Source organism: Osmerus eperlanus, chromosome 24 (assembly GCF_963692335.1).
Source record: "Osmerus eperlanus chromosome 24, fOsmEpe2.1, whole genome shotgun sequence".
In the NCBI taxonomy this organism is placed as follows: domain Eukaryota; kingdom Metazoa; phylum Chordata; class Actinopteri; order Osmeriformes; family Osmeridae; genus Osmerus; species Osmerus eperlanus.
Window position 1 is genome coordinate 1011780 of NC_085041.1, and position 25910 is coordinate 1037689.

A 25910-nucleotide genomic window follows, 5' to 3' on the forward strand; every position below is an offset into this window, starting at 1 on the left:
CTGGAGTCAGTGGAGCACACAGCTGCAGCCCTGCTTAACCTGAGCGCCAACATGCTGTACCTGGAGACAGGGACGCCGTCCTCGTACAGCGAGGTAAGACGGGGGGGGAGCGGGGGAGAGGGGATGGCGGCCCCCTGGTAACAGACCCAGCGGGCCCCTTGTAACAGACCCAGTGGGCCCCTGGTAACAGACCCAGTGGGCCCCTGGTAACAGACCCAGTGGGCCCCTGGTAACAGACCCAGTGGGCCCCTGGGTGGTGGGTTCCTCAAACCTCCGTGGAACGGAGGGTAGACGATGTAGAAGGATAGTTACTAGGCGGAATGGGCCCCAGTCGTTAAATAACGTAATAAATTTTTTTATTAAGACAATATTTTCCTAAAACAAAAAAGGTTCGGTGTACGTTTGTGTGTTTTTGATCTGTTAGGTCGTTCTTAGTGACTTGTGTGGAATGGAAACCCCTGAAAACGGCTCAGTAACAAACTAAACTGGATCAGATAAATTATAAATCTCAGCTTGTCTCTTATCAGATTTACAACGAAAACAAATTTAATAACAACTCTTGTTTTGGCGGCTGATTTTCCTCTGTTTGCGTTTCAATTCAGTGACATTGTATTAGTGTGTGTGTGTGTTGAAAAGGGCGGTTGTGTTTTTGGGTGTGAGTGAGAATTCAGCGTAGAGGGAATGTAAACAGGGTGTTGTGGAGGGCTCGAACAAGGCAGGAAATGGAGTCTGCTCATGTTAGGCCCCACAGCTGGGGTTTGACTCACACTGTTTGTCGTCCTGCACTGACGCTGGTAGTGATATTGAGACTTTTGTTAACGGTGTACAGTGTCCATTCAGACTGTTGTTAACCGACATGATCTGAGTGTGGAAAAAAACAGCTTTGTGACAGACAGGTGATTGATGCTTCTGGATTTGCATTCAAGTGATTGGCTTTGATTTGGAGAAGTGCGCTGAATAAAGACTGGCAGACTGTTCTGTCAAAGGCCTCCCTGCTACATCACAAGACACAATTTCATAACTTTATACATTTCACGGCTTTAGTTTTAGTTTACTCTGGCTTTATTTGAAAATGTGTGCAGCCACATTTTTTTAATACATTTTCACCTCTTTTTGTTGCTGTAAATTCCGACGGTGTTCCATGAATATCCCAACTAGCAGTCCTGTCCGGACCCCAGCACAGCGCGCTGCCTGTCGCGCTGCCTGACAGGCAGCTGGAGAGGGGGTCGGGTGGTCGGGTGGTGGTCCTGATCAGGGCCAGGGACTTCACCCCAGCCACCTCCTCTACGGGTTCAAACCCTGGGTCAGATAACAGACCTGTTCAAGAACACACACATGCAACATCCTGAAAGGGTGGTAGATGTGTGTGTTCTGTCTTGCGGATGGCAGATCTAGAACAATCCAGATCTTTCTTCCAGACAGATCTAGATTTGTATTCTTTTTTCAGAATCACAGAATCTGTAAAAACAAACTGAGGTGATAAATCGACTGTTTTCTATCTTGTCATCAAACACGTTGTCCAGCTCCGGAGCTGGGAGGGCGTTGGGTTGCAGATCGGCTGGCTGATGGCAGGTGTCAGGTCCCTGTCTTTAGAGGGCGGGGGGGAAGGGGGGCCGGGGGTCAGTGAGTGCTGTCCACCCTCCCTGAGTGTTGAGGTATTAGGTTCCCCCTCCCCCACCCTCCCCCACCCTCCCCCACCTCTCAGGAGGCTGAGGGAGCACTCAGAATGTGGCTGGCCTGGCTGTTTGGTGGTAATTGCTTTAATGGTGTGTTGATGTAGATACAATCACCTGCTCTGACCCACCCCACCACACCCCCCACCCCACCACACCACACCCCCCACCCCACCCCACCACACCCCACCCTCAGCAGGTAGAAGGTGGACATAGATCCCTCTCTTCCCCACCACACCATCAACACTCCCACCCTCACCCCCTCCCCCTCCCCTCCCTAGAAGAGCTGTTAATACCTCCCTCGCCTGTGGTCACTCATCACCACCCTGCCCCCACCCTCCAGCTCGCCTAGCCCCCTGCCCCCCCCAGCCCAGGGACCCCAGCCCAGGTCACCAGAGAGGGTTCAGGAATGGGAGCTATGCCCCTCAGGGCTCCCCTGGCTCCTGTCCTCTGCTACCACCAGACTCCAGCTCACCTGGATCACAGCCCCACCTGGAGAACCACACTCTGGTTCAGATGTTCTCCTGTCGGTGTGTTGGCTGGGGGGTTCCACGTTCTAAGGCTCTAGAGGTTCTGACCCTCACAAACCTTGCTGGTTACCACTGGCAACACATCCTTCTTCGACCAGGAAAATGTATTCAAAATATTTATGTAAAAATTTTACATAACATACAATAATTTAGCAAAACATAAAATAAATGTATTTTAAGGAAAGTAAATGTCCCAACATAGTTTTAATATTTGAAATAGTCTGTAGTCCAAACCTAAATTAACTAAGAGGAATTACACAGCTGTTCTCGAGGTCGTCCTTACAGACCCGGGAGGCCCTCTGATTTGAACTAAAGAAATCAACACAACAGGCAGGATTGTTGCAAAGTTCCAAAACCAGTGACCACTACAATGGACGTAGAGGAATGTCTGGGCCTGGATGTCGGACGATACATAAATCCCTGAGGAGAATGTGAACATCACCATCCATCAGCCAATCACAAACTTTCCCTCGTCTGTAACGGCCTCTTAGTTACGGTGTCTGTATGCTAACCATCCCAGACATGCGTGCGGCATCCTGCAGATTCCTTCTGCGGAGTCAACAGGCTATCAGCTAGCTGCGTGGCTGTAAAGGTCACTGCTCTCCACCCCTCTCCCCCCTCTCCCCCCCGCTCCCCCCTCTCCCCCCTCTCCCCCCTCTCCCTCTCCCCCTGCCTCCCTCTCCCCCCTCTCCCCCCTCTCCCCCCTCTCCCCCCCTCTCCCCCCTGCCTCCCTCTCCCCCCTCTCCCCCCTCTCCCCCCTCTCCCCCCTCTCCCCCCTCTCCCCCCTCTCCCCCCTCTCCCCCCTCTCCCCCCTGCCTCCCTCTCCCCCCTCTCCCCCTCTCCCCCCTCTCCCCCCTGCCTCCCTCTCCCCCCTCTCCCCCCTCTCCCCCTCTCCCCCCTCTCCCCCCCTCTCCCCCCTGCCTCCCTCTCCCCCCTCTCCCCCCTCTCCCCCCTGCCCCCCCAGCTCAGCGATGCTGACTCCAGCTCTTGCCTCAGACAAAGGCCCCTGGGAGCCAGCCTGACCTTTCACCAGCTTTATTAAAGGCTGTCTTGGACGTCAAATGGGTTGATTGAGCGTGGCAGGCGTTTGGTGCTAACCTCCTGGGGGAGAGAGACACTCCTGGCTTTTAAACGGAAGGTATTTTTAAGAGCATCTGAAGGGGTTATTAAACGTGCCGCTGTATTACAGTGGAATAAGATCTGATTAGAGGGGAGAGGCAGTGAACACACACACACACTCCTGAACACACACACACACACTCCTGAACACACACACACACTCCTGAACAAACACACACACACAGGCTGTTAGCACCGGGTTAGCACACACACACTTCCACTCAATTAAACTCTCAGCCTGGTGATCGGGGGCTGAGGTGGGCTGAGGTGGTAGCTCTCCCCCCTCGTCTCCCCCCTCCCCTCGTCGTCCCCCCCTCGTCTCCCCCTCCCCCCTCGTCTCCCCCCTCGTCTCCCCCTCCCCCCTCGTCTCCCCCCTTCCCCCTCGTCTCCCCCCTCGTCTCCCCCCTCCCCCTCGTCTCCCCCCTCGTCTCCCCCCTCCCCCTCGTCTCCCCCCTCCCCCTCATCTCCCCCCTCGTCTCCCCCCTCCCCCTCGTCTCCCCCCTCGTCTCCCCCCTCCCCCTCGTCTCCCCCCTCCCCCTCATCTCCCCCCCTCGTCTCCCCCCCTCCCCTCGTCTCCCCCCTCGTCTCCCCCCTCCCCCTCGTCTCCCCCCTCCCCCTCGTCTCCCCCCTCCCCCATTTCACCCCTGTTCTCCGGGTTCCCCTGGCAGCCAGAGAAACATTCCTCAGGAGAACCAGGGTGTCTGAAGTGTCCTGTGAGTCCTTGTCTATCAGCCTCCTGGTCTGTGATGGGAGAGGGGCGGGGCAGGGTGGGGCAGGGGGGGCGGAGCGTTCTGATCAGAACTGACGTTTACGTGCTGTGATAATGAGAGGCTGTCTGTCACTACCACTTCAGATGAAGACAGGGCCAGGGGGAGGAGAGGAGGGAGGTGGGGGAGGGGGGGGGGGGGAGAGGGGAGGATATGGCAGTGATAGGCTGGAAAGCGGCAGAGCAGCAGTGTAGTAAAGGAGACATTTTTTCTTTCTCTACAATTTTCTTTTGATGAGTGACGTCATCGCATCTGACTAAACACACTACATAGACGGGAAGAAGATTTCTAAACAGGAAGTGATGCGTCACAGTTCTGTGTCACCTGAACCTGATTGGAGCGTGACTCTGCCCCTGCAGGGTGGGCTCCTCTTGTGGTGGCTGCCTTTTAAAGGTCGCAATCGAATTCTCACTTTTAGTTTTTGTTGTCAAACAAACACCCTCCTCCTCTCCTCCTCTCCTCCTCCTCCCCATCTCCTCCTCCTCTCCTCCTCCTCCTCTCCTCCTCCTCCTCCTCCCCATCTCCTCCTCCTCTCCTCCTCTCCTCCTCCTCCTCTCCTCCTCCTCCTCCTCCCCATCTCCTCCTCCTCTCCTCCTCCTCTCCTCCTCCTCCTCCTCCTCCTCCCCATCTCACCAGCCAGAGACGGGTGAATGAAAGTGGAATCAGACTGAGATGTAGTGATGTCTACACTCTACACACTCACCTTTATACTATACATGGTATTATATATTAATTATAATGTTTATACTCTGCGGTTGTCTGACTCGTGCTGATAAAACTCATCATACAATCTGCAGGCTCCTGTGAGGAGTTTTTCTCCAAGTGTTAGAGGTATATAAAGATAGTGTGTGTGTGTGTGTTTCATTCACAATGCCCCTGTCTCCTCACACCTGCTTGTCTTCAAAGCACATTGTTCTCCAGACGGGCCCTAAAAGCCTGCGTGTTGTTTCCGGGGGGTGAGCAGGCTCGTGGCACACACACACACTGACCTTATCCAACACAGTAGAGAGCCTCAGGCCACTCCTGCACAGGTATGCTGGGGTTGGCTAGAGTGACCTCTGCCAGACTGACTCTCTCTCTCTCTCTTCTCTCTCTCTCTCTCTGTGTGTCTCTCTTTTTTTCCTCTTTCCCCTGTCCCTTTCTGTCTCTGTATCTCTCTCTCTCTTTCTCTGTCCTTTTTTTTCCTGTTTGTCTCAGATCCATCTCTCTCTCTCTCCCTTTCTGTCTAGTAATGTTGTGTCATGTGTATGTTGTATCTGTGTAATCTCCCTGTTTACGTCAGGCTGTGTACTATGCCAGACTACGGCAACACATTTCCTTGGAAAATGACAAAGAAAAACTCTCCTCCCCCTCTCTCTCCTCCCCCTCATCTCTCCTCCCTCTCTCTCCTCCCCCCTCTCTCCTCCCTCTCTCCTCCCTCCCTCCTCCCTCTCTCTCCTCCCCCTCTCTCTCCTCCCTCTCTCTCCTCCCTCTCTCCTCCCTCTCTCTCCCTCTCCCAGTGTGATTGTGGAGGAGTTCCTCGTGATTCACAGGGAGTAGTCGCCTTCAGACGAGACGCTCTGGTCTGTCTGGTCCCGGAGCGTCCAGACCAGGGTGCACTCCCAGTGTTGGGTAGGGTCACCTGACTCCCAGAGTGCACCTGGTCCTGGGTGTGAGCGGGGCAGCTGTGTACTCCCCCCCCCCCCCCTCCTGGCATGACCCTGGGGAGGTTAATATCCGTCTGAACGCCACCTCCAGCAGGATGTGCTGTTTATAAATGGCGTGGACGTGTGCCAATGACCAGGCGAGAGGACAGGAAGGGGGCTGGCCAGCGCCCAGACACATTCTCTACGTTCTCCGGAGGCAGACATGTTAACTTGGAGGGAGGGGAGGTTTGGTTGTGTCGACCAAGAACCTACAGAAGTGAGATACAAAGAGCTGTCTTGTGGTCTGGTCCGATGGTTCTGATGGGGTGTGTGTTCTAGCTCCCTGCTCCCTCTAGCTAACCCTGTACCAACAAACAAACTACACCTCTGGAAGTGGACCGTGGTGAGAGAGAGATTTCTGTTTTCTTTCGGTTTACTGGAGAGGAAATGTTCCTGGCCGTTGGTCTGTTGTTGTCAGCCTTCCCAGTGTCACCCACAGACTGATGCTGGCAGGGCTTCTCAACGTCGTCTGAGCTCATTCTGAACCTGTAACACCTGTTACTGTAACCCTCAACAGAAGCTGTTATGATACAGTTCATATTTGTGGGTGTAGCTCAGCGGGTAGAGCATTTGACTGCAGAGGGTGCCGGTTCAAATCCCCCCTGCACCTCGCTTTGGATAAAAGTTTCGGCTGAATGCATCGCAAAACACTATCAAAACACTCTGTCCCTCCCTCTCTTCTCCCTCCTCCTTCCATCTCTAACGTGGTTCCTCTCTCCTTATCTTGGTCAAATACAGAAGTCAGTCTAGTGTTGTACACACTGATCTGTCTCTGCTTGAAACAGCTACCCTATGTGCATCTCACCCTAATGTTTACTCTGGACGTGTCTGTGTGTATACTGCAAACAGTAATGTAACATGTTCGTTTGTTTCTTCCGTCCCCTCCCCCTCCCCCTCCTCCTCCTCCTCCTCCAGTCACAGTACACTAACCTGGGGCTCCTGAACAGCATGGACCAGAGCATCCAGAATGGAGGCTCCACCTCCACCAGCCCGTACGCCAACGACCACGCCAGCAACAGCGTGACCGCGCCCTCCCCCTACGCCCAGCCCAGCTCCACCTTCGACGCCCTCTCCCCCCTCCCCTGCCATCCCCTCCAACACAGACTACGCAGGCCCCCACACCTTCGACGTCTCCTTCCAGCAGTCAGCACCGCCAAGTCAGCCACCTGGACGGTAAGAACACACTGTCACATGACCTCTCCTGGTCACATGACTTCAGGAGGGGGGGAGGGGGGGGGGCACCAGATTTATGGGCCCAGCTGCATCCATCTTGTGATGTCATATCCTGGGGGTCAGATGTGTCTGTGATAGTGAGCGAGGGCTTTTATCAAGATCATCTTTCCTCAGAGCTCCTTCGTAACGCTGCACGCTGTCTGTGAGCCCTGGGTAGCACCCCACACCTGCGGGGGTGGAACTTGTGTCTGAGGAGAAATTAGAACTATCTTTCATCCAGGTGGCACAGACATCAACCCAACCCTTCTCCTTGTCAATAGAAATCAGATCCGTGCGTGCGTGCGTCTACCTGTAATGATGTCAAACCATGTTGTTGTTGTTCTAGGAGGAAAACAGGATTAACTGACTAGACCAGGTCGCATGTGACCTCGAGTGTGCGTGTGCATGTCTGTGTGTGTGTGTGTGGTGTGTGTGTGTGTGTGTGCATGTCTGTGTGTGTGTGTGTGTGTGTGCATGTCTGTGTGTGTGTGTGTGCATGTCTGTGTGTGTGTGTGTGTGTGTGTGTGCATGTCTGTGTGTGTGTGTGTGTGTGTGTGTGTGTGTGTGTGTGTGTACAGCTGACTGTGTCCACGTGACAGCTTGTTAAACCCAACCTGCTCCTCTCTCCGTCGTCATGGCCGCCGGCGCATAGCTGCGTCATGGCAACGCAGCAGGGATTCCGCCATAGCTACCGGCGCCAGGGGGCGCTGTTGTCCTGGGTGCCTGCAGGGGGCGGCGTCCACGGCGAGGGCGTGGCTGGGGGCCTCTGCGTCTCTACGGCGGTGGGTGTTTGGGCTGGATCGCTCCCAGCAGACCTCCCATCCCTGTCCTCCATGCATGTGACACTGTGTCGTTTGTGTCGTCGCGCTCCATAGAACTCACCCTCTCTTGGCAGGCAGGGAAGAGCGCTGTTGACAAACTCGCTGCCTGAACACTAACGGTAATGTGGAGGTGGGCGTGGCCGAGGCGGTCCCAGGGCTCCCATTGGCTCACGGGAAGTGTGGGAGAGTGATATTTACCTAATTCCCACAGTGCTTTGCTGTTCCCCAAACCAGAGCGTCTGTCAGATGTGCTCCAGGTCTGTAACTGGTGTCAGTGCTAGGAGTGGACTGGTCTGTAACTGGTGTCAGTGCTAGGAGTGGACTGGTCTGTAACTGGTGTCAGTGCTAGGAGTGGACTGGTCTGTAACTGGTGTCAGTGCAAGGAGTGGACTGGTCTGTAACTGGTGTCAGTGCTAGTAGTGGACTGGTCTGTAACTGGTGTCAGTGCTAGGAGTGGACTGGTCTGTAACTGGTGTCAGTGCTAGGAGTGGACTGGTCTGTAACTGGTGTCAGTGCTAGGAGTGGACTGGTCTGTAACTGGTGTCAGTGCTAGGAGTGGACTGGTCTGTAACTGGTGTCAGTGCTAGGAGTGGACTGGTTTGAAACTGGGTTTGTCTTCATGTATTCAGGGTTAGGTGAATCCCTTCCCTTAATGAGCGCTTGCTGTGTCGACACAGTGAGAGGCCTCAGGAGATCCACATCTATAATCCTGCGGTCCGTGTCGGCCATCATAGCATGGATTTACCCCCTTTTATAACTCACACATGGGTTAATGCTAGTGCGAGACATCCCATAATAGGCACCCTGTCGAGAGGGAGAGAGTTGGTGTGTGGGTTGCCGTGCGACGGAGCCCCTCTCCTCCAGGCCTCCCGATCTTCGTCGTGGTTACGCTCCTCCAGGGTTGTCACGGCAGCGGCCTGGCTACGCCCTCAGGTCCCCCCCCCTTGCTGGGCCGTGAGACTGCGCCGTAGGGGGGCTTAGCAGGCGGTGTACCTTCCTCATGATGACTCAAGGAGACACGCCTAATCCCAAACCTTCTCCCTAACTCTTCCTGTCTGGGAGAACAGCCAATGACACACGTCAACAGTTCCCAGAAGCCTGGCCTTTATCTCCCTCTCTCTCTCCTTCCCTCTCCCTCTCTCTCTCTGTCTCTCCTTCCCTCTCCCTCTCTCTCTCTCTCTCTCGCTCTCTCTCTCTCCTTCCCTCTCAATCTCTCTCTCTGTCTCTCTCTCCTTCCCTCTCTCTCCTTCCCTCTCCCTCTCTCTCTCTGTCTCTCTCTCTTTCCCTCTCTCTCCTTCCCTCTCCCTCTCTCCCTCTCTGTCTCTCTCTCACTCTCCTTCCCTCTCTCTCCTTCCCTCTCCCTCTCTCCCTCTCTGTCTCTCTCTCACTCTCCTTCCCTCTCTCTCCTTCCCTCTCCCTCTCTGTCTCTCTCTCTCTGTGTGGACAAAGGATTTTGCCCTCAGCAATTGTAGAGCTTGTCCAGCCCCCCCCACCTCTTCAGCAGTATTAATGGAGTGTCACCGATAAGGGATTCCCACTGACCTGGTGGAAGCTCCTATTGTGAGGCATGAAAGGCGCTGGTGTTTGTGTGGTGTGTTACCTGCCAGCAGGTAGATGTCACAGAGCAGCAGGAATGCAGATGTCGAGGCCGCAACGGGAGCGTGTGGGGAGGGGGGAGGGGGGAGAGAGAGGGGGGGGGGGGAGAGAGGGGGGGGGGGGGGGGAGAAGAGGATTACTGTAATGGATTGAGGCCCCTGTGGATAATACTTGTGTAAATACAATGTGCCTCTCAGCTGAACCCGCGAGTAGCTGTGTGTGTTTAGGAGCACAGGGAGGTGGAGGAGGAGGAGGGAAGGAGAGGGGAGGAGGAGGAGGAGGGGGAGGGGGAGGGAAGGAGAGGGGAGGAGGAGGAGGAGGGGGGAGGAGGAGGGGGAGGGAAGGAGAGGGGAGGAGGTGGAGGGGGAGGGAAGGAGAGGGGAGGATGAGGAGAGGAGGAGAGGGAGGGAAGTTGAGGAGAGGGTAGGAGGAGGAGAAAGTGGAGGATAGGAGAAGGGGGAGGGAGGAGAAGGAGGTGGTGGAGGAGAGGAGGAGGTGCTGGCTTCGCTGGGCTGAAGAGAAGCGTTCCAGACGAGACAGGACTTGTCCCAGGAACATCTGCGGGCTCGCCCCTCGCCTGCAGAGACGAGGAGCGACCTGTTACTGTCAGAGAGCCTGTCAGGACTCGCATCTCAGACAAGAGCTGGGATCCAGAGAGAGGGAGAGACTAGGGAGAGAGAGAGAGGGGGAGAGAGAGAGAGAGACGGATGGAGAGAGAGAGAGAGAGAGAGAGAGAGAGAGAGAGAGAGAGAGAGAGAGAGAGAGAGAGAGAGAGAGAGAGAGAGAGAGAGAGAGAGAGAGAGAGAGAGAGAGAGAGAGAGAGCGAGGGAGAGAGAGAGAGAGGGAGAAGGAGGGAGAGAGAGAGAGAGAGAGAGAGAGAGAGAGAGAGAGAGAGAGAGAGAGAGAGAGAGAGAGAGAGAGAGAGAACCTAGAGCTGAATAGATTTGGTGATCAGGAAGTGATTTAGTAATAATGGGACAGGAGAGGTCAGATTGTAAACAGGTTTATTAAGTGTGTTTTTGTTTAGTTTTTATTGTTACAATAAAAGGCCACCTGCTTTATGACAGGAGTTGATCCAGGGAGAGAAAGTCCTTCATGTCACAACCTGCTGGGGGACATTCTCCATGGTCAGGTCCCTTATATGTCACATTAAATTTATTTAGGATTTTAGTTTTTGTGTGCCAGTTATGTTACATGTTTTGAAGGCAAGAGGGAATGTCTCACAATGTAAAACTGTCATGTGCCAAAGATGAAAGCGATGAAATACATTCGTACAAAAACATAGAAAAGGAAAGAGATAGGAGAGAAGGAGGGAGGGGGAGAGAGGGGCGGCACAGAGAGATAGAGAGAAGGAGGGAGGGGGAGAGAGGGGCGGCACAGAGAGATAGAGAGAGGGATCTTGCTCATTTCTCCTTCAGATCAGCATCATCTGGTTCCCTGGCAGACAGTCCTCCGGCCTGTGAGGGTGAAACGCCATAACACCTGTAATACCATAAACACATTTCCTTTCTGTAGCAGCTCTGTGTTCAAGGCCTGTTAGTGTTTAGGGGAAAACCGGCATAATTACAGAAAATCCTGTCCTTTCTTTGTCCCCTCCTCCTCCTCCTGGTCTCCTGGGTAACATAAGCCACGCCCCTGGATCAGGACAGCAGAACAGCATTCTGTTTGATCAGACTACAGTGGAACTGAAAACAGATCTGGTGTTGAGTGAGAAGGGGTCTCCATGGAGATAAAATAAGACCATCGCTGTGTTTACGACTCCATGGAACACCCTGTACACACACACACACACACACACACACATATACCCACCCTGTACACACACACACACACACACATATACCCACCCTGTACACACACACACACACACACATATACCCACCCTGTACACACACACACACCCTGTTTCAGTTCTAGTCTGACTTTGGTATGTGTGTGTCCCTACGAAAACATCATGTCACATGACACCCCAGTACATGTCAGCTGTACGCCACGCCACATTTTATTCACCAGCAGAAGCTGTCCTCCAAAGCTGCGTAACAACACTGCATGTAGACAGTACTGAAGATGGAGGACCAGACGTGCGACAGTGTTTCAGAGTTTAGAGTCCAGGAACCCTGTCTGTTTACTGTTTAGGAACAGTAAGCAGAAACATTGACCAATCAGAGATGAGAGGTGACGAGGCTCTCGCCCCTGACAGGAAGTGAGCGATGTCACTTCCTCCCCCGCGTCTTCTCATCGTTCAGCCTCTCCACCAGGCAGGTGTTCGTCCTCCCTCCCGAGGGGAAAGGAGAAAAGTCTGTAAAAAAAGACAACCTTCCTCCACCTCCTGGTTTTGCATGTTTGTGGACTGTGTGGGGCTGCAGGCGTGATGCGACACGCCAGGAATGAGGCGAACAAGACCGGAGGCGCCACGGGCGGCTGTGAGAGGCCCGGCGTGTTGAGGCCTGACGTGAGCTGGCGCCCGCAGCGTCCTGTCAGGAGAAGAACACCACAGCTGTAGACCTGCCCGGGCCTGCAGCGACCTGGAAACCTGTGTGTGTGTGTTTGTGTGTCGGTGAAGCTCACCTGTGTGAGAGCAACACCACACACACACACCTTGGGAAAGGGTAGAGCTCAGTGGTTAGAGAGTTTGCGGATCGAGAGGTCACTGGTTCGGATTCCCTCCCCCTATACGTGGGTTTGGATAAAAACGTCGGCTAAATGTTGGTATTGTTGTTATTTACCTTCACCTCTATCAGCAGTTGACTCACACATTCCTCCAGAGCTCCAGAACTTAGCCACGTACCGATGGGAGGAGTTGTTGATTTTTCAGAGCATGAAAGATATGAATCACAAACGACCCTTCTCTCTGCTGTCTTGGAAGCTGAAGAACTTTTTTCACACCAAGACTTTCTCTTTGTTTTCACGTCAGAGCAGGACCCCCCCTCCTCCCTCTCTCTCCCCCCCCTCCTCAGTCGCCTGTCCAAGAATGTGTCACGCTCTGTGGTTGTGGCTGACGCTGGAGGCTTTCTGGGACGGAAGGTTGTTCTGTACTGGGTGGCGTGTCTCCTGTGAGGAGCTGTGAAGAGCTGGGTGTCCCATTGTGTCCAGTGAATGGAGCATAATTACAGGTTAACACCTACAGGCCTCACCTTGTGTCACCCTCTAGTGTTCGCTCTCCCTCTGCTCACTCTGCTTCCCCCCTCCTCCTTCTGTCCCTCTTCCATCCATCCATCCATCCATCCACAATCGCTCCATCTTTCTGCCACCCTCCCTCCCTCCCTCCACATACACACTCCCTCTATCCTTCCTCCCTCCCTCCCTCCTTTCGTCCCTCCATCCTCCCTCCACTCTCCTTCCCACACCCTCCTTTCACAATCCCTCCCTCAGCATAAACAGCCCATAAACAGCCCCAGCAACATAGATTTGTGTTCTCAGAGTTTGTGACCCAAGGGCAGGGATGTTTCCTTGGCTGGCAGTGGTGTGGGTGTGTGTGTGTGTGTGTGTACTGTGTGTAGTTTGTTTGTGTATTGTGTGACTGGAGGTCGCACAGTCAGCAGTTGCAGAAGGTTCTGTGATCCTGGCACCAAAGAGCTGGTTTTCATCATCTGGTTAAATTGCCCACAGCTAAGAAAAAGGAGTGTCTTGCAATTATTCACACAAACATCTTTCTACCTCGCCCTCTTAGGACACCTAGCTCTCTCTCTCTCTCTCTCTCTCTCTCTCTGTTGTTCCTCCTCTCTCTCCCTGGTTTGATCTCTCTCGCTCTCCTCTCTCGCTCATTTTCCTCTCTCTTCTGCTCCCTCTCTCTCTTCACTTTTGCTCTAAATCTCTCTCTTTCACACTTGTCACACCGATCTGAACCCATCCTCAGTCTGATCCTAACCGATGCATACGTGTGTGTGTGTGTGTGTGAGATAGGGATGAGCAGGAGTGTGTGGGAAGAGACAGAGGAAAAGGGAAAGTGTGTGTGCGTGTGTGTGGACGCCGTGCCCTGTTGAAAGGAGAGGGTGTGTACTGGGTGCAGGGCCTGCCTCCTTGCCAAGCTTGTGTAACACTCATCATCTCTCTCTCACACACACACACACCCACACACAGAGTCATCACAGGTGCTGGGCTGGGCTGTTTCCACGGGAACAGCTTAGCGGAGGGGGAATGGAAGGTGTGATTGTTTCAGCCCCGACCCTGTTTCACTGTGTTCCTCCTCAAACTGTCGTGTTTCTTTCCGTTCTTCTCCTCCTTCCCTCCTTCAGAGAGGAAGCTGCTCTGTGTGTTTCCACATCCTGAACACAGCAGGGACGACAGTCTGGACGCACTCAGCTCCTGTGGGGAGAGACGATGGCCCTGTAGGACTGTGTGTGTGTGTGTGTGTAACATCCTGTGACAGTACTGTCTTCGTCATTCTGAGTGTGAGGAGGACTCAGGGCTGAGTTTCATCACAGGAAGCAGCTACACCCCCTGTACACACACACACACACACCCTGTACACATTTCTGCTAAATGACTAAATGTAAATGTACAGACACAGTGTGTGTGTGTGTGTGTGAGGTGTGAGTGTGTTCACGTGGGCAGTAATCACAGGCCTGTTGTTGAACTCTGTAGACTTCAGATGTGTGTGAAGCACCATCTGCTGATGGTGCTTTACTGCTGCAGAGCAGATGTCCTCCTGAACATGGAGCCTCTACCTAGAGGCCTTTCATGTCTCTGTCTACGGTGGTGTGTGTGTGTGTGTGTGTGTGTGTGTGTGTGTGTGTGTCTGTGTGTGTGTGTGTGTGTGTGTATGTATGTGTGTGTGTGTGTGTGTGTGTGTGTGTGTGTGTGTGCGTTCTCGGTGTGACCCCTGACCTGCGCGTTCGTCCAGTACTCGTCCAGAAGAAAACACTCTACCCACACACACAAAGCAGTCTCCTGACCTCTGACCTCTCCCTCCAGTACTCCACAGAGCTGAAGAAGCTGTACTGCCAGATAGCCAAGACGTGTCCCATCCAGATCAAGGTTCTGACCAACCCACCAGGGGGCGCTGTCATCAGGGCCATGCCCGTCTACAAGAAGGCGGAGCATGTGACTGAGGTGGTGAAGCGCTGCCCCAACCACGAGCTGAGCCGGGAGTTTAACGACGGTCAGTCCAGTCTGCCATGGACCCACACACACACCAACACACACACCAACACAGAGAGCACATTTGTTCAGATTTTCTTTTCTTTTTTTCAATTTTTTGTATTATTAACATGACATAATGTTGTACAACAATGTTAGATCACATAAATTGTACAACATTTCTTCACATTTTACAAGATGTCTGTGTACGTCAAGAAAATACTCTGCTGAACTCTGCTGAATCTTTTTGATGTTTATAGTGTTTAGTCATCTGTTTTATGTTGATGTCAAAACGTAACATTATTAATTCATGCTAACCCTGCTGTGATTTGTTGTCCACAGGCCAGATAGCCCCGCCCAGCCACCTGATTCGCGTGGAGGGGAACAGCCACGCCCAGTACCTGGAGGACTCCATCACGGGCCGGCAGAGTGTGCTGGTGCCCTACGAGCCCCCACAGGTTGGTGCCCCTAACCCTGACACAGTGTGAGAGAGGTGTGTGTGAGGTGTGTGTAGACTCAGACAGTGTGTGTGTCCTCAGGTGGGTACAGAGTTCACCACCATCCTCTACAACTTCATGTGTAACTCCAGCTGTGTGGGAGGGATGAACAGACGGCCCATCCTCATCATCGTCACCCTGGAGACCAGAGAGTGAGTCTCCCCCCCCTCCCCCCCCCCTCCCTGCCTCATCACTGGAGTGTGTGTAACCGCTCCTCTCTGTCGCCCCCCAGTGGCCAGGTTCTGGGCCGACGGTGCTTCGAGGCGAGGATCTGTGCGTGTCCGGGCCGCGACCGCAAGGCTGACGAGGACAGCATCCGCAAGCAGCACGTCACGGACGGGAGCAAGAACAGTGAGGGTAGGAAACGACGTCGTAAGTAGGCGGGGCTTGAGGTGACGGGCTGACTGGCTGCTGTCCCCCTCTCACACACACACATGCGTAACACACACACATACTCGTACTTATAACACACACGCGTAACACACACTCTCTCGCACACACAGAACTTTACCCCTCAGCAGATACACTCCTACATACACTGCATGCCTCCCCCCCCCCCGCCGCTCTCCCCCCCGCTCCCCCCGCTTGTTTTTTCTCTCTGTGTGCTGAGGCTATTCTCTGCCAGAAGAGCGTAAGGAATGACTCCCCTCATCACCTCCTCCCTCTCTCTCCTCCCCCGCCTCTTTTCCCCCGCTCTCTCTTCACCTCCTCTCTCCTCACCTCCTCTCTCCTCACCTCCTCTCTCCTCACCTCCTCTCTCCTCACCTCCTCCCTCTCTCCAGCCTTCCGCCAGGCCTCTCATGGTATCCAGATGTCCTCCATCAAGAAGAGAAGATCCACAGATGAGGAAGTGTTTTGTCTGCCTGTGAGTCCCATGCTCTGTTCCTCTGCCTGCAGCACCTATCTCTCTCTCTCTCTCTCTCTCTCTCTCTCTCTCTCTCTCTCTCTCTCTCTCTCTCTCTCTCTCTCTCACTCTTCCTCTCTCTCTCTCTCTCTCCATCACTCTCTCTCTATCACTCTCTCTCTGTCCCAGATACATCCCGCAGCAGCTCACCTCCTCTCTCTCTCTGACAGATTAAAGGCCGTGAGATCTATGAGATTTTGGTGAAAATCAAAGAGTCTCTGGAGCTGATGCAGTTCCTCCCACAGCACACCATCGAGTCCTACAGACAGCAGCAGCAGAACCTCCTGCACAAACAGTGAGTACCAGCCAGCCAGACAGACAGACAGCCAGACAGACAGACAGACAGACAGTCAGACACCCAGTCAGTAGAGTATTAGTCCACCAGTCCAGGTCATGACAGGTCCAGTATGCCTCAGGCTTCCAACAGCTTCCAGTTGACCCCAGATCTGACTGCTCTGGTTATGCCTTACTGCCTGCTTCCTCACTACTGCCTGCTTATGTCTTACTGCCTGTTTACTGCCTGCTCCCTTGCTGCCTGTTCCTGTCTCCTGACCTCACCTCTGGACCCTCCCCTCTCTGGACTAACTCTGATGGTTTGCTTGTTTCACTAAGAGTGGCTGTAGTGTCTCTCACACACACACACGCTCTCTCACACACACTTGTCCTGTTTGTGAGCTCTAGGTGTGTGCTGTGGCATCCTCCTCTGCTGTCACGGATACAGAACTCTGTCCTCTGGACCTTAATCACTTATTAAGGATCTTTACAGCCTGTGCTTGCACCTCGTATGTGGAGGGTGGCCCTGGGCAGAGCTGCCTCTCCTCTCCTCTTCCTGTGTGGTGGAGGATCGTTACGCTGTGTGAGTTATGGCTGACGGGTCGAGAGTCAGGTTGTTTCTCAGGATCTTTAGCTTCCAGTCCCCTCTCTCCTCCACAAGTAGATCTGGGATCCCCACCCTCCACCTGGAGCAGTCCCCAGGGCCTGGAGCAGTCCCCAGGGCCTGGAGCAGGGGGGGGGGGGCAGTCTTTGTAAATGACAGCTTGACAGAGCGACGCCCAGCGATAATTACTGCTTATGTTTGGCGTTTGTCATTAAAGAAGCAAACTGGCTTTTACTGTGAGGTAACCCTCTCACGGTTTAGCTCCTCGAGTTCTCATTCTGCAGTGTCCTGGTTAGATTTAGTTCAGGTTCACCTTCCTACCTTCCCACCTTCCTGGTTACCCAGGAACCCTTCCCACCTCAGACAAGCTAGGGTCAGCTGTTCCTCTGGAGACGTGAGGTATCAGTAATCCACATGTTTGGTTCGTCTCACTAGGCAGGTTAGAAATGTGGGCAGTGTTCTCTGCCCTAGTGAATATGTGGTCAAAATGTTGTCACAGTCAAAACTTGCTTTGACAAGTGGTTGAATCCTATGTCTCAACTGTATTGTGTTTTAGATTAAATGAGAGGTCAGACCAGCTGTAACTTCAAAAGCTCAACCAAAATTAAACACTTTGTAGAAATGTTTCTAATTTCCACCCAAGTTCCTGAGCGGTGCTCTGCTCTGAAATCCTGGTCTGAACCCTCACTGTTCCTCACGCTGAAATAAAGCTCTGTGCCACATTTCAACAGAACGTTTCAGTCTTTTTTCAACTCTTTAAAATTGTTTTTTTAGTCTTTCAAGTCTACACTCGCCCTCCCTCTCTCTCTCTCCCTCTCTCCCTCATGGATTGGATTTATCTATTGGCAAACAGTGCCACCAAGTGGATGTTTATTAGCCTGGGTGCCAGCCGAACTTAGCCCCGCCCACAAAAAAATTTGGTCTGGAAGTTCGGTCTAGGATTGCTCCGTTGGGGAAAAACTATGCCCGAACAAGAGCAGTTCATACCAATCAAATTGTCAGGGCGGGCTTTATACGATGATGGACAGATGATCAACAGTAACGTAATCAAACACGTCACCAAAGAGCGCTTGGGTTGAATTCGTTTTCAACAAACATGGCTGAGATGTGTAGATTCTGCCAGCGAGTCTGTTTTACAAGACATCGACAGCGCATTCATTTTGAAAGAGGAACAGAGAAACGCGAACAAGCCATTTGTCGATCGAAAATATGTATTTGCTGTCCTTCCTACAGGATTCGGTATTCGGCTCTGATTGGTTGTAGGTCAATCCAATTGAGCGAAGAGGAATTTTTTTCTGGGTTCGGTTGAAACACGCCCCATAATCACAGCCCAATGGAGCGGTATCAGACATATATTCTGACTAGGTTTGACAATGTCAGGCTAGATGTTTATGTAAGTGCAGGGCAAAACAAGATTATACTAACAACCACAGGAAGTAGAATTTGTTTAATTTTCTCTCTACCCTTAATCTCTGTTTATTTGAAAGCGTATTTTCACAAGTCAGTAGAGGGAGAGAGGGAGAGTCTGGGGCTTTTCTGGTCTCCGCCAAAGCCAGTGCTCATTTCTACCTTGTCTCTCTCTGTTCTCTCTCTTCTGCTGTTCTCTCTGGTTCTCTCTGGTTCTCTCTTGTTCTCTCTGGTTCTCTCTTGTTCTCTCTATTCTGCTGTTCTCTCTGGTCTCTCTGGTTCTCTCTGGTTCTCTCTGTTCTCTCTGGTTCTCTACAGTGTTCTCAGGGCGCGTCTCGGTTCGGAGCTCCTGGAGCCTCCAGCAGAGCAGAGGAGAACCTGCAGCTCCTCCTGAGAGGGCCTCACATTCCTCCCCCCTGCTCCTCCCCCCTGCTCCTCCCCCCTACTCCTCCCCCCTGCTCCCCGCCCTGCTCCTCCCCCTGCTCCTCCTCCCTGCTCCTCCCCCCTGCTCCTCCCCCCTGCTTCTCCCCCCTGCTTCTCTCTCTCTCTTTCTCTCTCATCTCTGTCCCTCTTCTCTCTCTGAGATCCGGTCTGGAGGACTGTAAACTCTGACATTCTGTAGAGCAGAGGAAATAGTCCTGCTACACCTCCACGACACAGAAGCTCTCCACCTATCACAGACCTGCTTCAGTCTGCCTCCATCTATCACAGAGCTGCTTCAGTCTGCCTCCACCTATCACAGAGCTGCTTCAGTCTGCCATAGTTCATCTCTTTTTTGGATTAGGCTTCAGTCACGAAGCCCTCTGATCCTCCCAGAACAGACGTCTGGAGCTGCCCAAGTGCAAAAAATATATATTTAAATCTAATTTAAATGTATTAAATGAGAGCTATATACATTTTCATTATATTTTTTTCTACAAAGTGTACTTAAATTGTACTGATTTTGCATATTTGCATACTCATTAACAACTTTTATAAACAGTATGTGAGTATGTTTGTACTTTGTACTTTGTAAGTATAATAGATGTTTTTGCTTGGGTAGTGCTCTACTGTAAGAATCTGTATGGACTTTAGACAATTTTGTTCCTGTTTTGGAGCTGGGCTCGAACTTCAGTTCGCTGTGTGGGTTTGTAAAGGGGAAGATTTTATTATGTCAATAACTTTGATAATGCTGGTCATGATTTTGTAATGTCACTGCTGGACAGTTGAGTTTGTTTTTAGTGTTTCAAGTTTTTTTTTGTTTTTGCGATGGTCTGGAAAATATTATGCCTTAGTTTAACATGAGAGGAGATTACAGATGTTTGATACTCATCCACATATTCTGTGAAGAAGTTGCTTTTGAAACACTGTTTGAAACAGATGTTATGTTGATGTTTCCCTGCTGTAATTCTGCCTTTCTGTCTGTCTAAGATTCAATAAATGTTTTCTCTGCTTTGACTTTCTCTCCTTTTCTGTCTTTTTCCTTCTCTTCATCACTGTTTCATCCCTTCTTCCCATATTAGTGTAAAAACAAGGAACCATAGTTAATAGTTCCACCCAGCCAACTCACTATGCAGAGTAGACACACCTACCAAGAGATCTCCAGGTGTAGACAGGTGCGTAGCTGCCCTGCCTACCTGGGAGAGATCTCTGGTAGGTGACCAGAGGGCTGTGCTTCTGAGACAGATCTCTGGTAGGTGACCAGAGGGCTGTGCTTCTGAGACAGAAGGATGGTTTCCAGGAATGTCAGAGAGGGCTTCCCACAGTTACAATTTATGACATGTTATTGTGGAAAAACAGTCGCTTAAAACCAGCAAGATCAGCCAAGCGAGAACCAAGATACCTCTTCCTCATCACGCTGACTATCAGAAGAAGTATTTTCCATTGTGAAAGTTAGGGGCACAAGGGAACCTTTTACTGACGACTGTAATTCTCTCATGATGGTGATGTTGTTGTCTGTGACTAACCGCGAGGCTTCTTGTCGTTTAAGATGGGATCTGAGGGGCGATGAGAGTAACGGACTGTACCCTCTGTCCTGTCCCAGGACTGCAATGGCCTCCCAGGCCCCCTTCGGGCCCAGCTCCCCCCCACACAACAAGGTCAACAAGCTGCCCTCTGTCAGCCAGCTCATCAACCCCCAACAGCGCAACACGCTCACCCCCTCTGGCATGGTGGGCGGCCTCACTGACAGTGAGTGGACCCACTGTTGTTCCTGCAGCCTCTAACTGTCTGTCTGTGTGTCTGTCTGTCTGTGTGTCTGTCTGTCTGTATGTCTATCTGTCTGTGTGTCTGTCTGTGTGTCTGTCTGTGTGTCTGTCTGTCTGTCTGTGTGTCTGTGTGTGTGTCTGTTGAGGAATATCCTGCCCACCCCTAGCTGTATCCGCCCCCCTATCAGTTTCTCTGCTGTGTCGTGTTGTCAGAGAGCCTCTCACAGCCGCTGTGCTTGTCCTCCCCTCAGTGACCCCCATGATGGGCGCCCACATCCCCATGAACGCAGACATGAGTGGGCTGAGCCCCACACACAGCCTGCAGTCCCAGCTCCCCATGGTCCCCTCCTCTCACTGCACCCCGCCCCCTCCGTACCCCATGGACAGCAGCATCTCCAGGTAGCCCCACCCCCACCCTGCAGCCACGCTGAAACACCATTTAGCCTTACTATCCATCCACAGACACACATGCTAACCCCTTTGGTGATTTCCATCTAAACCACACATGCTAACCCCTTTGGTCATTACCCCCAAAACAAACATGCTAACCCCTTTGGTCATTACCCCCAAAACACACATGCTAACCCCTTTGGTGATTTCCATCTAAACCACACATGCTAACCCCTTTGGTCATTTTCCCATCCAAAACACACATGCTAACCCCTTTGGTCATTTCCATTCAAAACACACATGCTAACCCCTTTGGTTATTTCCATCCAAAACACACATGCTAACCCCTTTGGTGATTTCCCCCAAAACACACATGCTAACCCCTTTGGTGATTTCCATTCAAAACACACATGCTAACCCCTTTGGTTATTTCCATCCAAAACACACATGCTAACCCCTTTGGTCATTTCCCCCAAAACACACATGCTAACCCCTTTGGTGATTTCCATCCAAAACACACATGCTAACCCCTTTGGTCATTTCCCCCAAAACACACATGCTCACCCCTTTGGTGATTTCCATTCAAAACACACATGCTAACCCCTTTGGTTATTTCCATCCAAAACACACATGCTAACCCCTTTGGTCATTTCCCCCAAAACACACATGCTAACCCCTTTGGTGATTTCCATCCAAAACACACATGCTAACCCCTTTGGTCATTTCCCCCAAAACACACATGCTAACCCCTTTGGTTATTTCCCCCAAAACACACATGCTAACCCCTTTGGTGATTTCCATCCAAAACACACATGCGAACCCCTTTGGTCATTTCCCCCAAAACACACATGCTAACCCCTTTGGTGATTTCCCCCAAAACACACATGCTAACCCCTTTGGTCATTTCCCCCAAAACATACATGCTAACCGCTTTGGTCATTTCCCCCAAAACATACATGCTAACCGCTTTGGTCATTTCCCCCAAAACATACATGCTAACCCCTTTGGTCATTTCCCCCAAAACATACATGCTAACCGCTTTGGTCATTTCCCCCAAAACACACATGCTAACCCCTTTGGTCATTTCCATCTAAAACATACATGCTAACCACTTTGGTGATTTCCCCGAAAACACACATGCTAACCCCTTTGGTGATTTCCCCGAAAACACACATGCAAACCCCTTTGGTAATTTCATCCAAAACACACATGCTAACCCCTTTGGTGATTTCCAACACACATGCTAACCCCTTTGGTGATTTCCATCCAAAACACACATGCTAACCCCTTTGGTGATTTCCATTCAAAACACACATGCTAACCCCTTTGGTTATTTCCATCCAAAACACACATGCTAACCCCTTTGGTGATTTCCCCCAAAACACACATGCTAACCCCTTTGGTGATTTCCATTCAAAACACACATGCTAACCCCTTTGGTTATTTCCATCCAAAACACACATGCTAACCCCTTTGGTCATTTCCCCCAAAACACACATGCTAACCCCTTTGGTGATTTCCATCCAAAACACACATGCTAACCCCTTTGGTCATTTCCCCCAAAACACACATGCTCACCCCTTTGGTGATTTCCATTCAAAACACACATGCTAACCCCTTTGGTTATTTCCATCCAAAACACACATGCTAACCCCTTTGGTCATTTCCCCCAAAACACACATGCTAACCCCTTTGGTGATTTCCATCCAAAACACACATGCTAACCCCTTTGGTCATTTCCCCCAAAACACACATGCTAACCCCTTTGGTTATTTCCCCCAAAACACACATGCTAACCCCTTTGGTGATTTCCATCCAAAACACACATGCGAACCCCTTTGGTCATTTCCCCCAAAACACACATGCTAACCCCTTTGGTGATTTCCCCCAAAACACACATGCTAACCCCTTTGGTCATTTTCCCATCCAAAACACACATGCTAACCCCTTTGGTCATTTTCCCATCCAAAACACACATGCTAACCCCTTTGGTCATTTTCCCATCCAAAACACACATGCTAACCCCTTTGGTCATTTTCCCATCCAAAACACACATGCTAACCCCTTTGGTCATTTTCCCATCCAAAACACACATGCTAACCCCTTTGGTCATTTTCCCATCCAAAACACACATGCTAACCCCTTTGGTCATTTTCCCATCCAAAACACACATGCTAACCCCTTTGGTCATTTTCCCATCCAAAACACACATGCTAACCCCTTTGGTCATTTCCATCTAAAACACATGCGAATCCCTTTGGTTATTTCCCCCAAAACACACATGCTAACCCCTTTGGTGATTTCCATCCAAAACACACATGCTAACCCCTTTGGTCATTTCCCCCAAAACACACATGCTAACCCCTTTGGTGATTTCCATCCAAAACACACATGCTAACCCCTTTGGTCATTTCCCCCAAAACACACATGCTAACCCCTTTGGTCATTTCCCCCAAAACACACATGCTAACCCCTTTGGTGATTTCCATCCAAAACACACATGCGAACCCCTTTGGTCATTTCCCCCAAAACACACATGCTAACCCCTTTGGTGATTTCCCCCAAAACACACATGCTAACCCCTTTGGTCATTTTCCCATCCAAAACACACATGCTAACCCCTTTGGTCATTTTCCCATCCAAAACACACATGCTAACCCCTTTGGTCATTTTCCCATCCAAAACACACATGCTAACCCCTTTGGTGATTTCCCCCAAAACACACATGCCAACCCCTTTGGTCATTTCCCCCAAAACACACATGCTAACCCCTTTGGTCATTTTCTCCAAAACACACATGCTAACCCCTTTGGTCATTTCCCCCAAAACACACATGCTAACCCCTTTGGTCATTTTCTCCAAAACACACATATTAACCCCTTTGGTCATTTCCCCCAAAACACACATGCTAACCCCTTTGGTCATTTCCCCCAAAACACACATGCTAACCCCTTTGGTCATTTTCACATCCAAAACACACATGCTAATCCCTTTGGTCATTTTCTCCAAAACACACATATTAACTCCTTTGGTCATTTCCCCCAAAACACACATGCTAACCCCTTTGGTCATTTCGCCCCAAAACACACTTGCTAACCCCTTTGATAATTTCCATCTAAAACACACATATTAACCTCTTTGGTCATTTCCCCCAAAACATACATGCTAACCCCTTTGGTCATTTTCCCCAAAACACACATATTAACCTCTTTGGTAATTTCCCCCAAAACACACATGCTAACCCCTTTGGTCATTTCCCCAAAACACACACACACTTATTGTGTGTCTGTGACTGTGGATGGATAGTGAGGCTAAATGGTGTTACTGTGGATGGTTAAAACACTTTTCAACTTTACTAGATAGTAAAGAAACACAATTTAACCTGTCTGTTCTCTCCTTCCTGTACTAACTGTGGACCGTTTCTCCTGTTGCAGCTTCCTGTTGCGCCTCGGCTGCGCCGCATGTCTGGATTACTTCACAGCTCAGGGCCTGACCAACATCTACCAGATAGAGAACTATAACATGGAGGTGAGGCCCTGCCTGTCCCACGCCAGTCACCTGTGGGGTTAGACAGGGGAGGAACCCAGACTTAACGCTGCCCTCTCTGCTGCTGTCCACAGGACCTGTCTCGGCTGAAGATCCCCGCAGACTTCCAGCACATTATCTGGAAGGGCATCATGGACCACCGTCAGAATATGGACTTCTCCCCTCCTCCCCACATCCTGCGCACCACCACCGGAGCCTCCAGCGTGAGCGTGGGCTCCTCCGAGGCTCGCAGCGAGCGCGTCATCGACGCCGTCCGCTTCACGCTCCGCCAGACCATCTCTTTCCCGCCGCGCGACGACTGGTCCGACTTCTCCTTCGACCTGGACTCCCGCCGGAACAAGCAGCAGCAGCGCATCAAGGAGGAGGAGGGGGTGTGAGGGGCGTCCGTTTCTGATGTCTTCCTAGCCCCACCCACCTAGCCCCACCCACCTAGCCCCGCCCACCTACCTAACCCCGCCCACCTAGCCCCGCCCACCTACCTAGCCCCGCCCACCCACTGTTGTCTTTCCGCCGCCAGGGACAGAGCACTTAAGAAATGCAAATGCTATTTTGAGATTTTGCTTTTAAGTCTTTTTTTTTTTTTGGGGTGGTATTTCATTCCAATGTTTAAGCATGACTAATGGAAACGAGGGGGGGTAGGGGAGGGGTGCGATCTTTTTAAGGATCATCGAAAAGGTTTATTTTACTATCTAAAGGGCTGTATTAGTCGTCGTTATGGTCCTTTTGTATTTTCAGTTTTCAAGATAATTGTTTTAGATTTCCTGGCACAAGCCAGTTATTGATTGTATAATTTCAAGAGTTGTTGTTTTTCTGTCAAGAGAGAAGTGTTACTATGCCGTTGAATAGGCGAATATACTGTATCTTCCTGTAAGGTTCATGTGTGCTTTACACTCCTGTATTACTGTAGATTACTAAACTGTTGATTGATGACTCAGCGTAGTTGTCTTGGTAAGTATTCACGTGTCTGTGGAGGTTGTCCTGAACAAGCCAACCTTCCTGTCTGCTTCCTGCTTCCTGTACTACAGGGCAACACATGGTGCATATGGTCTTTGCATTTTATCAAGGGGCTTTTCTTTGTATTTTGAGTATTTCCCCTGAAACAAATACTTTATTTTTCACAGTATAGCAAAGCATTACAAAGGAATATTGGAGCTGTAGGAAAGTAGAGTAGGCTGTGTGTATTCATTGAAATGAACAGCCCTGATTCTGTTTAGTTTCACTGCCAGACCACAATCTGTTAAAGGATTTGAAGCAGGAATCAAAACGTTTACGAAGTTGACTCAGATATAGAAAGTGTTGTGTATGTGCTCGGGCTACGTGAGTTAGGCCAGGTTTTGTTTAAGTATGGATAAAGCACAGTCAATCATCTCCTGCTCTGTATTTTTGTACAATGTTTTGTAAATATGTTGCAATGTACCTATTTTGATATAAACCCCAAAATAAAAAATGTTCCGATAGTGGTGTTGTGAGTTATTTACATATTCTTTAGGTCAAATGTACAGCATAAGTTATCAAAACATCTTATAAAAGTAATTCACATTTTACTTTTTATTTGCAAAAGTTTCGCAATACACTTTCCAAGAGGCAGGGGGCACTGTTGTTGCAGCAGGGTCTTTATTTG

The 25910-nt window shown here is 51.0% G+C and overlaps 1 protein-coding gene across 1 annotated transcript in view; it reads left to right on the forward strand.

Annotated features, from left to right (window-relative positions):
* tp63 (tumor protein p63) overlaps positions 1-25746 on the forward strand; it is a 42056-nt gene extending 16310 nt beyond the window's left edge. Inside the window, 14 exon segments of the mRNA XM_062450870.1 lie at positions 6690-6848; positions 6850-6916; positions 6919-6947; positions 14318-14504; positions 14825-14940; positions 15022-15131; positions 15212-15336; positions 15762-15844; positions 16054-16178; positions 20191-20336; positions 20605-20752; positions 24178-24271; positions 24364-24704; positions 24769-25746. Coding sequence (XP_062306854.1) covers positions 6690-6848; positions 6850-6916; positions 6919-6947; positions 14318-14504; positions 14825-14940; positions 15022-15131; positions 15212-15336; positions 15762-15844; positions 16054-16178; positions 20191-20336; positions 20605-20752; positions 24178-24271; positions 24364-24666 — 1692 coding nt within the window. The 3' untranslated portion in view covers positions 24667-24704; positions 24769-25746.
* The last annotated feature ends 164 nt before the right edge of the window (positions 25747-25910 follow it).